Genomic DNA, 15,229 nt, shown 5'->3' on the forward strand with positions numbered 1-15,229 from the left:
GATAAGAATGTGTTCCGCCTTTATCAACCTCCAACTCCCATCTTCAATTTCCTCTCAAAAGTTCTTTAAGAGATGATACAGTGGAGCTGATGGAAAAGAGATTCGTTCACCCTAACTGTCCCCATGGCAGAGTGGCTATTGGCAGAGGAAAAGAGATACAGAGTGAGCTGTTATTAACAGCAGTGTCTTGGATCCCCAGTAGAATGGTCTTTATAAAAAGACTTCACTCAGAAATGCCATTATATTAAGCAATATCTCCCTTAAAGGAGATTTCTATACATTTTGTATAAAACACACATAGTAACCACGATCTATAAACTTACTTGCTGTAGGTATTTATCCCTGTATTTGATTGATTCACATAACACTAACCTGGGTTTTAGGTTATGTTGGTGTGAAAAGAATTAGTTTCAAATCCTGACTCAAGACCCTGTGAAAGTCACCCAAGCGAAGTCTCAGTTTCCTCATGGTTAAGGTGAGAGAATCTCCTAACTCCCTGGTTGCCGCTGGGAGTCAAAGAATACTGTATGCAGAACATCTATCCAAACTGCCCAGCCCTCAGGAAACGTTTATGTCCTGTCCTCAAATCCAGTACTTTAACCTATTTATCTACAGTAAGATGAGCAGCCAAAAGCATGTTATGTTATGGCAAGATTGTGAGTTACCATAAATATATATGAAACATTCCAAAACAAGTATTGTTGAACAGATGTAATCATGCCAAGGACATGGAATCTTCTTTGAATTAACTAACCACAGATAGCCCAGAATTACTGGATGGAACACTTAATCACTTCCCATGGGAGATGGGGCAAGCAAAAATAATAGAAACACGGGAGTGCACAAGTCCACTCTGGGCTGTCCAGAAGGCGAAAGCATACGTAAGTCTTGGGGAGATAGAGAAGACAAGGGACAGATACCGAGGCCACCCTGTGCGTGGTGTCCTTGTGCCTGAATGTGGAGGGAGAAAAGGCGGGTACATCAAGGGCTGCTAATAACCTTGAATTTTGGAGACTGGGCACAGATAGCTAAGCCTTGGGACTTTCACAGTAAGTTCTTCGGGAGCGGCGCCTGGGCTTTGCTCTCCTATACGTGTCCCTTAGCATCTACAACAGCGCCTTCCTTGCAGAATTAATCATTGCGCCGAGGTGCTGCTGGAAACACAATGGAAGAGGAGACGCTCTCCAAACAATCGTAAGAGCCAGGGACCGAGAGAAAGGTACGGCACCGAGGGTGGGTCCGCAGGTGGAGGGTTAAGTCGTGGGGCGTTCACTTTTGTGATGCTGGGCTCGCGTCGAGGGCTGTCAGTGCGCGCAGGTGACGAAAAGGGGCCTGGGGCGACCTTGGCTGCCGCGCGGGCAGAAGGGGGACGGCGCGGGGGCTGCGGGCTGCGGTGGGGGACGGCGCCCCGGAAGCAGTTACCTGTAGTAGCTCAGGAGCCCGTTGCTCAGCACGAACCACCGCCTCTGGTAGCCTTTGATATAATTGGTCCATTTGAAGAGCCAGCCCTCACGAGCCGAGCCGGAACCCCCAGAGCCCGAGCCGCCTGAGCCCCCCGCCGGCGGCGCAGGAGCCGCGCCCGCCGCCGTCACTCCCCCGGCTCCCGGGCCCGGGACGCCTGCCGCCGCCGCCGCCGCGGCCACCGTGCCTGGAGCTGCCCCGGAGCCTGGCCCCGAGTCTCCGCGGCCGCCGGCGCCGCCTCCTCCCACCATGGGAGGACCGGCGCCGCCGCCGCCCGGAGCCGCAATGGCCGCCGGGCCCGGGCCCACCACTCCTCTCAGCTCCGTCGCCGCCATGAGTCGCCGCCGCCCGGAGATACAGGACCGGAACCGCCTACGAGAGCCGCCGTCGCCGCGCGGAGGGCCCCACACGGCTAGCGCATCAGCAGCCGCCGCGCAGCGTCCCCGCCCCGCCAGGCCGGCCGTGGGGAGGAGGGCTCGGCCGCTGGGAAGGAAGAAGTCGATTGGCGCCGCTGAGTGTCACTTGCTGAAGACCCCCAGGACATTGGCATTTCTCTGGGGCCTGTCATTCCACACCGCCCAGTGAGAGCCCGGGGTGGGACGCTTCCGCCAGACTCACCGTTGATTGGTGCAGGCGAAGGCCAATCAGACTCTTGTAAAGCTTATTGGTGCTTTCCCGAAGTCTCTAGCGGTCAGGGAGGACTCTAGGAGGCAGACGGCCCGGCTAGTTTGATTGCCGATTGGCTAGTATTTCTGCCACTCATTTTAGTTTATGCTCCCGTCACCGCCACGTCACCCCTCCCATCACTCTTCTCCTCGTCCCTCTTCCGCCCTTACGGATTGGTGGTTGATGTCAGCTGCTCAACCTTTTCTACCATTTACTGAACGAAGTGAGGAGAAAGGGGCCTCTCACTTTCATTTTTTATTGGTTGGGATGAATATCATTCACATGCCGGCGGAGAGAAGGCTCGGTGATTAGAGATGATTGGTTCTTGGGATTGTCTGTGAAAAGGGAGGTTGGCAGTGCTGACCAATGAAAGAGGCTGATTGAGAAAGGGGCAGGCTGGGGCAGCCAATAAAGTCCCGGAGTGCGGTTGAGGGGCGTGCCAAACTGCTTCCACGTTTGGGGAAGTTTGTGGGAGGCAAAAGCGGGTCAGCTTCTCAAAAGCGCTTTTCTGTGAACGGGCGGTGTTTCAGTCCCCCTTTCTGAGTTAACATCTCCATGGTTTCTTGTTAGCAAGAATGATTCTCAGTAGTTAGCGCCTGCCTGAGCTTCTCCTTTCTAAGACCCTCTTCTAGCAGCTGGCTCTGAACTGGAGGCCTGAATTCCTGGGGAGCCCAGAAATAGCTTCCCTAGTTTCCCCCTGAATCCACCATCCTAATTCCGTTCCCTGGTTTGCTCATCATCGCACCACACCCCGTATCTCTTGATTCTAGACTGTCACATGCTTATCCTAATTTTGTCCCAAGCTTTGCTGACCTAGCTGTGAGGAGAAAATAGGACCTGACTTTACGGGTACTTTGGTCCGGTGTCTCCAACAGTCCTAAAGGCCCTTGCTGGTTTTAGCATCATAAGCGCACATGTGTATGCTTAACTTTGCAAACACACACACACACAGTTACGTTAAATAAATTGAGTTTGTTCACACATTTGCGAAAGTCACAAATTCAGTAACTCATGTAACATTTAGATGTTGTCAACTATTGTTACAAATGGAGATTTGGGAAACCCGGCACCTGTTAACATTTTGCTAGTTTTGCCCGAAAATAGAAATAGCTGTTAGACATTGTAAAAAAAAAAAAAAAACATTGCTTTTTTTTCCTGGCAATATGCTTCATGGTATCAAAATAAAAATACGCTTTTTCAGAAAACGTTTTTAAAAGAAGAGAAATAGCTGTTGAATTCTGGAGAGAGAATATACTGAAAATCTGCAGTTAGTTGTAGGCTACTTGGGATTAGTTGTCGTTGTTGTTTTAACGGAATTGAAATGAACCCCTTTATGTTTGAGTCCTGCCTTTGCTACTTACTGGCTCTCTGATCTTGGGAAAGTCATTTAAGCACTCCAAGCCTCAGTTTTCATTTCTGTTAAATAGGAATATAACCTTACAGGGATATTGTTGCTATTAAATGCAAATGAACATTTTTGGTAAACTAAAACAGCAACAAAAATGGGAGTTGTGATGCCAAACACATTCCTCAGTTTACATGCCAACCACAAAGCAGAAGCACAGACTTTTGCAATGGGGAAATCTGGCTGTCCCCACCTTAACCCAGTTATCCAATTTAGCATCATTAACCCTGGACAGTCAACATTTTTGAGTTCCTTGGTGTGCTGCAACATGAAGTATATAGCTTCACTTAATCAAGTTTTCTTGCCAAAAATGTTGGACCTGAATCCAATCAAGCCTTTAGATCTAATCTCCAGTTTACGGGAGCTGGAGGAACCAGTTAAACAACGCTCCCAAGGAGACAAATGGATAAATCAAGAATGTGAGACATTCTATAAGACAACTGGTTTTATAGAAGATAAGATATAAAGATTAAAGAAAAGTGATGTCATAACAAAGAGTCATTAAAAAAAAACTTAAAAACCACAACCAAATGCTTGATTGGATTCTGGTTGTGAAAAAAAAAAAAAGTAACCAGCCTTTTAGACATTTGGGGAATAATGGGAAATTTGAAAATGGACTGGTGATAGTTGATGTTAGGCAGTTAACTACCTTTTTTCAGTGTAATATTGGTATGATGAATATGAAGGAAAGCAACTTTAAAATCTGGAGAAATATCGGTCCCTTCAGGAAATGCTGTTGGGAAAACTGAATAGCTACCTGCAAAAGAATCAAACTGAACTGCCCTCTCATACCATATACAAAAATAAGTTAAAAGTGGATTAAAGACTTAAATGTAAGACCTGAAACCACAAAACTTCTAGGAGGAAACACAGAGAGTATGTTCGTTGACATGTCTTAGCAATATTTTTTGGATATGTCTTCTCAGGCAAGGAAAACAAAGCAAAAATAAACAAATGGGACCTAATCAAACTTAAAAGCTTTTGCACAGTGACAGAAACTATCAACAAAATGAAAAGGCAGCCCACTAAATTGGAGAAGATATTTGCAAACGATATATTCAATGAGAGATTAATATCTAAAAATATACAAAGAACTCATGCAACTCAACCTTAAAAAACCAAACAGCCTAATTAAGAAATGGGCAGAGGATCTGAAAAGAATATCTTCTTTTCCAAAGAAGATATACAGATGGCCAACGGGCACAGAAAAAGATGCTCAACATTGCTAATCATCAGGGAAATACAAATCAACACCATAATGAGATATGGCCTCACACCTGTCAGAATGGCTATTATCAAAAAGACAACAAGTAACAAGTGTTGGTGAGGATATGGCTATAAGGAAGCTCTTGTTCACCGTTGGGAATATAAATTGGTCAAGCCACTATGAAAAACATCATGGAGGTTCCTCAAAAACACTAAAAATAGAACTTCCATATGATACAGAAATCCCACTTCTGGGTATTTATCTGAAGAAAATGAAAACATTAATTCAAAAAGATATCTGCACTGCCATGTTGCTGGCAGCATTGTTGACAATAGCCAAGACATGGAAGCAACCTAAATGTCCATCAATAGATGATAGGATAAAGGAGAAGTGGTATATGTATACAATGGAATACTACTTGGCCATAAAAAAGAATGAAATCTTGTTATTTGCCACAACAATAACATGGATGGATCTGGACAGAATTATGCTTAGTTAAATAAGTGAGACAGAGAAAGACAAATACTATATATTATCACTTATACTTGGGATCTTAAAAAACAAAACGAATGAACAAACATAACAAAACAGAAACAGAGTCATACAGAGAACAGATGGTTGCCAGAGGGGAGGGGGAGGGGAGGAGGAGAGAAAATAGGGAAGGGAGATTAAGAAGTACAAACTTCTAGTTGCATGAAATATACAGTGTGGGGAATATAGTAAATAATTGTACAATATCTTTGTATGGTGACAGATGGTAACTAGACACTGTGGTGAACATTTTGAAATAGAAGTATTGAATCACTATCTTGTGTAATAGAAGCTAACGCAGTGTTGTAGGTCAATGATACTTCGAAAACAAACAATTCATAGAAAAAGAGATCAGATTTGTGGTTACCAGAAGTGGGGCTAGGGGTAAGGGAGGAGGAGTTCGAAGAAGGCAGTCAAGATAAATTATAAGATAAATAAGTACTAGGAGTTTAATGTACAACCTGATGAATACAATTAACACTGCTGTATGTTATATATGAAAGTTGTTAAGAGAGTAACTCCTAAGAGTTCGTATCACAAGGAAAGAATATTTTTGTTCTATTTCTTTACTTTTGTATCTGTATGAGATGATGGATGTTCACTAAGCTTATTGTGGTAATTTCACGCTGTATATAAGTGAAATCATTATGCTGTAAACCTTAAGCTTACACAGCGCTGTATGTCAATTATATCTCAATAAAACTGGAAGAAAATAAATAAATAAATAATTTTTTTAAATTGGAAAAACGTCAGGATTCTTTAAATTTCTTTTGAAATGGTCAGAAAAGGAAAGGAAGAAAGAAAAAAGAAAGAAAGCCAAAAAAAATGAACAAATTTTGAAATGCATACACACATTTATATCTATATATTTAAATCTATGTATCTGTATATCTACTTATAAAGCAATTAGGCAAAATGTTCATTGCTGAATATTGGTGAGGAGTATATGGGTATTTTTGTACTATTATTTTTACTTTTCTGGTATATCTGAAAACATTGTTTAAAGGTTTTCAGAGGCTGAGTTGAGTTGAGTTAATGTTGTTACCCACCACCGCCTCCAGAATGCAGCCCAGATTTCCTCGCCTGGCAAATGAGGCCTTTGACAATCCGGTGCAACTCCTCTTTTTCAGCCTGTCTCTTTCTCTTTGTCTTGATGTACTCTGTGCTGCAGTTAAGCTGACCCGTGTGTCTTCATCCACATTTGCCCTCCACTCTCCCTCCAGGGTCTGCGATTTCCCTGCCTAGAATCATGGCCCTGCATCAGGATGTCTTGCCCTAATGTTATGTTTCTGACATTTCACCCTTTCTTGAGGGTGAGTTCCTCCAGGGCGTGATCATGTATCTGTTTCATCTTTGGTATCCTCATGACGCTTAGCATATTCATCTATTTAACAAATATTTTAGGTTTATTTAATCATTTCTTTTGATGGAGGTCCTGGGGATTGAACCCAGGACCTGGTGCATGCTAAGCACACACTCCATCACTGAGTTACACCCTCCACCTCCCGCAAGGGATAAACAATTCTTTAAGCAGTCTGGGGGCTGGGGAGGAGTTAGAAAAGTGAAGAATGAAGACAGTCTTTCTTGTGTGAAGACCTGAGCAGGACAAAGGGAGGCAGAACCTGAGGTGGAGGGATAAGAGGAAGAGGTGGCAGCTACCAAAGGCCTGCAAGGCCCCCCAGAGGAGTTTAGGTTTATTACAAGCACATCATGAAGCAACTGAAGGGATTAGGGTAAGTGACCCCAATTAAAAAAAAAAACTTTTGTTTTTTATACAATTTAAAAAGATTACATTTCATTTACAGTTATTATGAAATATTGGCTGTATTCCCTGTGTTGTACAATACATCCTTATAGTCTGTCTTACACCCAATAGTTTGTACCTCCCACTTCTTCGCTCCCATGTTCTCCCTCCCCCTCCCACCCTGCCTCCACCCCATGCTTTTTTTTTCCTATTATTTTCCACGTTGGCCCTGGCTCACTCTCCTGACTTTTGCCAAATAATAGTTTAATAGTGCAGATTTTATCAACGTAATGTAGGGCAGGTATTTGGTTTCCCAGTTTTACTCTAACTGTGTGTGTGTCATCAATTCAAAAATTCTTCTTGGAAAAAGTAATTTGTGGTTTCAAAGGACAACAGGGTGTCTCCCTCAACTGAATTAAGAAGAAAATCAAATTTGTTTAAGTCTGGTTTGCCTCGGAAGCTTATTGAGGAGTGCTCACAGGGACAACACCTATGAGTGGGGGAAGGAAACAGGTAAGGGAGCAGTTGAACTGAGATGCGCGTGAGGTCTCAGCTGTGCGGAGGTCCAGAATTGGGTTGGATTGTCCCAGGTGTCCAAACCTGAGACAACGTAGCCGGGCACTTGTTCCATATACAGGTCAGTCAGTGCATGCAGGGTGCGTGGAAGAAGGAGGCATAACCCAAGGCACTTCCCTTTGGGAGAGGGCAGCTGCCAGAGGGAGACAGGCTCAGCTGTGGGCCACCAGCCACCCACACTGTTGGCACTGGGAGTCTGAGTACCTCGTCCTAGCGAGGGGACCTTGGCAGCACTTCAGTGTCCACTACAACACTAAACCATGTTTTCCTTGGAGGTCAGGACCTATGTCATGTGCCTCCTTTAACCTACATGGAAGTAACAGCAGGCTGGACACCTGGTAGATACTGTACTTGGTGACACTGGTGACAGCTTGTTGTATTTTGCCAGAGAGACACTAGGGTTGTCGTTACTCATTCGTGCTTTCCCCAAACAATTCTTAAAGCCTGCTTGTTCCAGGCGCTGCCCTGAGCAGAATGGGAATGAATTCTATCTCTGTGATCAGCAAGGAGTGGTCTTCCTGGTGTCCCTTGCTTGCTGTCTCATTTCTCCTGGAGCAAGAGCTACGTCCTAGCCTCGTCTTCCTCCTGTGTTCAAGTTTGTGCAGCAGGATGATGATGAAATTCGCTGAGAATAGGAAGACACAAAGGTGAGGTGGGAACTGCCAACACTTCAGAACAGATTCTCCAACAGGGTCTCAGGAGAGGTAATTGAATCCTCTATTTTTGGGTTACGAGGGGAATGGTTGCTCCGAGAGATCAAGGACAGCATTCTGTGTGTATTTTGTAAACAATCATGCAGGGAGAGAGAGTAAATTTTTTAAAAAGGAGCTGTTATACAATTCCATATAGAACAAAAACCCAATCAAAAAAAGGGCAGAAGACCTAAATTGATGTTTATCCAAAGAAGACATACAGATGGCCAACAGACACAGGAAAAGATTCTGAACATCACTAATTATTAGAGCAATGCAAATCAAAACTACAATGAGGTATCACCTCACACCAACCAAAATGGCTATAATGAAAAAGTCTACAAATAATAAATGTTGGAGAGGGTTTGGAGAAAAGGGAATCCTCCCACACTGTTGGGGGGAGTGTAAATTGATACAATCACTACTGGAAAACACTATGGAGATTCCTTAAAAAAACCAAAAATAGAGCTACCATATGATCCGGCAATCCCATTCCCAGACATACATTTGGAAAAGACGAAAACTCTTAATTTAAAAAGATACGTGTACCCCAATGTTCACAGCAGCACTATTTACAGTAGCCAAGACAGGGAAGCAACCTAAGAGTCTACCAACAGATAAATGGATAAAGATGTGGTGTACACACACACACACACACACACACACACACACAGAGGAATACTACTCAGCCATAAAAAAGAATGAAATAATGCCATTTACAGCAACATGGATGGACGTAGAGGATATCATACTAAGTGAAGTAAGTCAGAGAAACAAATATTATATGATATCGCTTACATATGGAAGGGGTTCCACCATTCCTTTTACAGATGGGGAAATGGAGACTCAGAAAAGTAAAGTAACTTGTAAAAGCAAAGCGAGCTTTCAAACACAGATATGAATCTACTTAGTTTTGGCAGGCTGTCCTTCATATTACTCGTGCCCTGGACTGTTTTTTTATTTTTCCTTAATAACAGAAACAATTCGAAGAGTTAAATCAGGTGTCATCAACACAATGAACTGATGTTTGGTTTAAATTTGGTAACAAAATAAAACCAGTTTATTTTATTTTTAGAAAGGATCTCTAGCCTGCCTCTGTTCCCGTTCCTCCCCGGAACTAGACCAACATCTTAAATCACCCTCTTTAGGCTTTACAAACCCTCCTGGGTCACACCAGATAACCACGTGTTGCACTTCAGAGAAAATGGAGGCTGTGGGAGAACAATTCCCTCATATTTGTAATAATTTTTAAAACTGTTATACATAAAAATTTTTTCCTCAATAGCACTTAATGAACTCTAATGACTGAAAAAAAAATCCTTTGTAATAATCAGGATTTGGTTTATTTGCAAGTAACAGAGGCCCAATTTATGCTGGTTTAAACGCAAAAGTGTATTCTCACATCTAAAAGAAATCCAGAGGTAAGCAGCTTAGTTTTAGAATGGTAGCTCACTGAAGTCTTCAGAGACACAGCCTGCATCTTTCTCCTCCACTGTGCATTGTTACTGTTGTTGAAATTACCTTCCGCTCCAAGATGGCTGCTGGAGGTCCAGTCATTACACCTGCATTCTAGGCAGCAAGAAGAGGGAAGCAGGGAGAACAAAAGGGAATTCCTTCTTTTTAAGGAGAGTTTTTGGAAGTTCCATACCACATGTCTGCTTACTTCTCTGTTAGATGGAAAAATGTTGCAAAATGACTGTAAATGTAATGCAGGTTTTCTTTTTCTTTTTTCCTTTTCTGCAATATTGGACAGATCACATCCATGTTCTCTCTCTCTCCCTTTTCTTCCTTTCTTCAAATACAAACCAATTATATACTCATAAAAGATATAAAGCGTTCAGAAATGTAAATATAGAAAATCAGAATTCTTCATAATCGCACCTTCCAGAAATGACCATTGTTAACACTTTGATCCATATTCTTTTACTTCCTTATGGATTTTTAAAAATTAAACAAAAATTCAATGATGAAATATTTGACACGTATATTTATTAGTTTGCCAGGGTCACCATAACAAAGTTCCAAAGATGAGGTGGCTTAAACAACGAAAATTTATTTTCTCACAATTCTGGAGGTTAGAAGTCAGATTAAGGTGTCGGTAGGGCTGGTTTCCCCTGAAGTCTCTTTGACTTATAGACGGCTGTCTTCCCTGCATCTTCACATGGTCTCCTTTCTGTGCCTTTGTCCTAATCGTCACTTCTTGTAAGAACACCAGTCATTTTGGATTAGAACCCACCCTAAAGACCTCATTTAAATTTTTAATTTTCTATTTTTAATTGAAGGAGAGTCGATTTACAATGTTGTGTTACTAATGACCTCATTTTAACTGAATACCTCTTCAAAGGCCCTGTCTCCAAATCCAGTCACATGCTGAGGTGCTGGGGGTTAGGACTTCGACTTGAGTTTTGAGGGACACAGTTCAGCTCATAATATACACAGAGCGCATGGTATATAAAAGTTATGAAGCACAAGAATAAAACAAATACCCATCAATCCACCACTCGGCATAAGAAATGTGAAATGACCAGTTTCCTACATCTTTATCGCAATCCCATTCTCCTTCCCTTCCCTCACCAAAGGTAACCTCTTTCCCAGATTTATTTTTTAAAAATTATTCCCTCAGACACTTTGCCTTTTAAAGGCTCAGTCTCCTCATCCTGTAGACCAGGAATAGTGTCGTGAGACCCTCTCAGGGGTGACCCTTCTCTTGTCTATTTCCTTCTCCATGCAGCAAAGTGATATTTAAAAGCATACAGCCCATGTTTTGTTTTGTACTTTTTCCTTAAAAACTCCGCGAAGTCTCCCACTGCGATGTGAATAAATCCCTTCAAGGCCCTGGGTGGTCAGTCTACAGGCACCCTTCGCTCCGGCAACATTAACCCCATGTGGTCCCTTGAACTCCTCACTTATTGTCATCTCAGGGAGAGAGGCTCCCTTCTTCATTGCTTCGGATGCTCTTCTGAGAACTTTGCATGGCTGTCTTCTCATTATTCACATTTCTGCTTAAATGCCACATCAAGGCCTCTCCTGGCCTCTGTGTCAACAGTACGAATCACCCCATCACTCTTCATTCCTCTACCCTCTTCTGTTCTCTCCTTAGCACTTATCACCAGGTATCCCCCTTGGACTGCAAGCGGCACCAGAGCAGAGCCCTTGTTTTTGTCAGGAATGGAGTAATGCTGTACATTGAACAAATGCTCACCTGATTTCCTTTATCAAATTGTGCCTGATCTAGTAGTGATAAAATGAGCGACAAGGAATAGATAAGATTATACTGTATAGCACAGGGAAATATATACAAGGTCTTGTGGTAGCTCAGGGTGAAAAAGCATGTGACAATGAATATACGTATGTTCATGTATAACTGAAAAGTTGTGCACTACACTGGAAATTGACACAACATTGTAAACTGACTGTAACTCAATAAAAAATTTTTAAAAAATGAGCGACAAGGTATTTTGAAATGGGCCTTGTACACGCAAACTAATCTGTTACATTAAGGCCTGTTCTCTGAGTAACCCCTTTAAGCTGTTTCTTCATGGCCCAGCTATTTCCTGAACAGGTTGGATGCCTGCAAGGTGTTGCCTCAGTGCTGGGCCTTGGGGCACAGCTGTGAGCAAAATGATTGCTACATTTGTGGAGTTCACATATCAATGCAGTGAACTAGTGAACTAACCTCCTGCGATTGAATATGTCTAAGATAAACGTGCATTTCAAAATATTGGGGTAGAGAAGTGACGAAGCAAGTTTTTTTTCCCTCCTTTTCAAAATGTTTAAATGAAAACCAAACAGATGCCTGACAGCTGCCTTTCTGTAACTCTGATCCTTCTATGTTGCAGTTGGCCCCAAAAATCAAAACTTGAATTAGTATGTATGTTTTTTTTTTTTTGGACATTACTGAGAGGGACTTGTTTAATCTGCCTACTGAAAATGAAGGCGTTGCAACCCAATCAGAAGAGTTTGCAAAAGTGGCAAGTGCTTGTAGCTTTTCAGCTGCTCCTATGTGAAGCTTGGGTGGAGGAGCGGGAGACTTCTTGTAGCCAGGATGCTAGATGTGAGCTTAAAACTTACGGTTTAAATCCTAGCGTTGGCTCTTACTAGCTGGATGGTCTTGCTGGCCTAGTTTTGGTACTGCACAATTATAGTTGCCCATTCTATATCAAAAGGTTATATAGAAGATTGAATTAGAAAATGAAGGTCAGTTTTCTTTGTATAGTATAAAATAGCTATAGAAATGTAAGGTGATATTGTGGGTTTACCTCTGTTCACTATTGGATGAACAGTAATGACTGGCACAAAGTATTTGAAGATTAAATCTATTAATAGGGAGCAGTTAAATTATGGCAAAAGGGTCCACAGTAGAACACCATACAGCCATGAAAAAAATGGTACCTCTCTATATACTGACATAGAAAGATGTCCATGATGTATTATGAAAAAAGATCTACAATTCTATTTACGTATGCATGTGCATAGAGAGATCACTTGGAGGACAACATACCAAACTGTGAGCTGTGGTTTTTCTGGGGGGCTGGGGGTGGAATCCTTACAAAATCTAAGCAAGTTGAGAGGTAGTCTGTTCACAACTGGCAACACGCACACATCGCTGATGGCCTAGCCCCCTTCTAGATGTTTCCCAGCTCTCAGGTCTGATTTTGGTTAACATTCCCTTGGAGAATGAACTTGGCTGAATTGGGAAGCTTAGAGAATCATGTTGAATAATAAATGACAAGCTCCTTGGAACAGCCTTATGAGCAACATTCACAACATTCACAAAATAAAAAGCAAAGCAGAGGTTGTTATGAGACCTGCAGTCTACTCATAACCGCGCCTCCGCTTCTAGAAGGTAAATGGTCAAAACAATGCTACTTGTGATTTTTAAGATACTGATTTTTCAGATTAAAGACTCATTTTTCCTAGAAGCCCACATATTAATTTCAAGAGATTAATAAAAATCACATAAGAATCATAATATCAATATATTTAAACTTAGTAGGGTGAAGAAAAACATAAGATGCCTTCAACCTCCCTACTTGCATTCTTCACCCAATGAACTTTATTGGTCTCCATCTGGAGATGATTGGTGGATGACATCCAGTGATCTGTATCAAATTCAGAAAGTCACCTTGGCCTTCCTGATGACTGATAAGGCAACTTTGGTGAGAGCCACCCGACAGACACTCAGGCCAAAATGGACTTGAGCAGCTTTTTCTGGAGATGGAGCTGGGATCCATTCATCTTGATTCAGCAGTCAGTTGGGGGGGGGGGGATGCAATTTAGTGTAAATATGGAAGCTTACTGGGAGACATAGATTGGACTTATCAAAAGTGGTTCTTTGATCCCTCAACTGGTACATCAACTGGTACATCATTTAAAATGTTTAATAATGGACTGCCTGACCACATCTCTCAGGATAACTGCCTTCTGCAGACTCCAAGCAGATTCATCTCCTACAAAGTCAAAGGCACTGGCTCTGAAGTCAAGCACAGGTAGATCAGACATTCTTGCCCTGCTAGAACTTACTTCCTCACTAATAAAGCAGAGGGCTTTATTTTTAGCAGTTTTTTAGAAAATAACCTCCTTTGGGTTGTAATAGCAGTACATGCTCATTGAAGACAATTTGGACTATGGAAAAGCAGAAACACTCACCTACACTCAAAATCCTCCACAACTTTTCCCCTTAAAAATGCCCCCTAAGCGGGAGGAGGGTATAGCTCAGTGGTAGAGCATGTGCTTAGCATGCACGAGGTCCTGGGTTCAATCCCCAGAACTGCCATTAAAACAAGTAAGTAAAAACCTAATTACCTCTTCCCTCAAAATTAAAAAAAAATTAAAAATTGGTAGAAGAAGAGTGTCTCCTAAGAAGATAAGCATTTTCTCTATAGATCTGGAAAATACTGAGAAGTAAAAGAAAATAGTCCCCCATAATCCCACCACCTAGAGATGGACACCTTATATTTTTCCAGCATATATACATTTTCTTAAAAAAAGAATTGGATTCAAAGCATATATGCTTTCTGCTTTCCCCCTATACTGTATCTCACCATCCATGATTAAATATTCTAATTGTCTACAACACATGGGTTAACATTGACTTAACTATTACAATATTGGGCATTTAGGTTATTTCTGGTTTTTCTATTACAAATAATGCTGTGATAAGTATAATTACTTTGGAATCTTTCCTTAGGAGATTTCTAAAGCCAAACTAGTCAAGGACTATGAACACTTTTGAAGCTCTTTACTTTGCCAAAGCATTTTCCAGAAATGTACGCACTTACCCCACCAGAGTGAGGCGGTCCCCAAACCTCACTTCCAAATCTTTTATAGAGAATTCCTTTAGAAGTTTTTCTTACTTTGATAGGTTAAAGATGTATTTCTCTGGTTACTAGTGCAATTTTAACATTGATTTCCATTTTCTTTTGTGAAAATTATTATTCACAAGTCTCTTACCTGTTACTTATCAGGGTCGTCTTTTTCTTACACAGAGATTACACACACTGACGTCAGTTTACAACTGTGCCATACCGTTATAAGCGATTTTAGTGCGTCACCTAATTTGATTATTTTTGACATACAGTTGGCGGGGAGGTTAATGTTGCTCTCACTGGTTACTCTGAGTCTTCAAATGACGTTTTAAGCACCTAGAACAGCATGATCTGGTATGCACTATGTGACTCAAAAAACCGACTGGTAGTTGTTGTAGAAGTACTTACTTCTTAAACTCAGTCTTTTCCTCACAAGAAACATACTACTTAGATTTTCTGGACTAGGGCTGGTATTTCTCAAGCTGTCGTGGGGGCTGTTATCTAGGGAGGGGCACAAGCCAGCTGTCCCTGCCCTCAGGGCCGCCGTTCCCTCGCACCTGCGGTGCTGGTCCACGGGATCTCTGGTCTCCCTCTGAATCTAGTCTTCTGGGGGTGCAGGGGCAGTTCCCCCACCAATGA

At 42.1% G+C, this 15,229-nt stretch overlaps 1 protein-coding gene across 1 annotated transcript in view; it reads right to left on the reverse strand.

The window, feature by feature from the left end:
- Window positions 1–2,025, reverse strand: part of OSBP (oxysterol binding protein) — a 29,184-nt gene extending 27,159 nt beyond the window's left edge. Inside the window, 1 exon segment of the mRNA XM_032488733.1 lies at window positions 1,423–2,025. Within this exon segment, the coding sequence (XP_032344624.1) occupies window positions 1,423–1,796 (374 nt within the window). The 5' untranslated portion in view covers window positions 1,797–2,025.
- Window positions 2,026–15,229: the final 13,204 nt, after the last annotated feature.

Source organism: Camelus ferus, chromosome 10 (assembly GCF_009834535.1).
Source record: "Camelus ferus isolate YT-003-E chromosome 10, BCGSAC_Cfer_1.0, whole genome shotgun sequence".
Lineage (NCBI taxonomy): Eukaryota > Metazoa > Chordata > Mammalia > Artiodactyla > Camelidae > Camelus > Camelus ferus.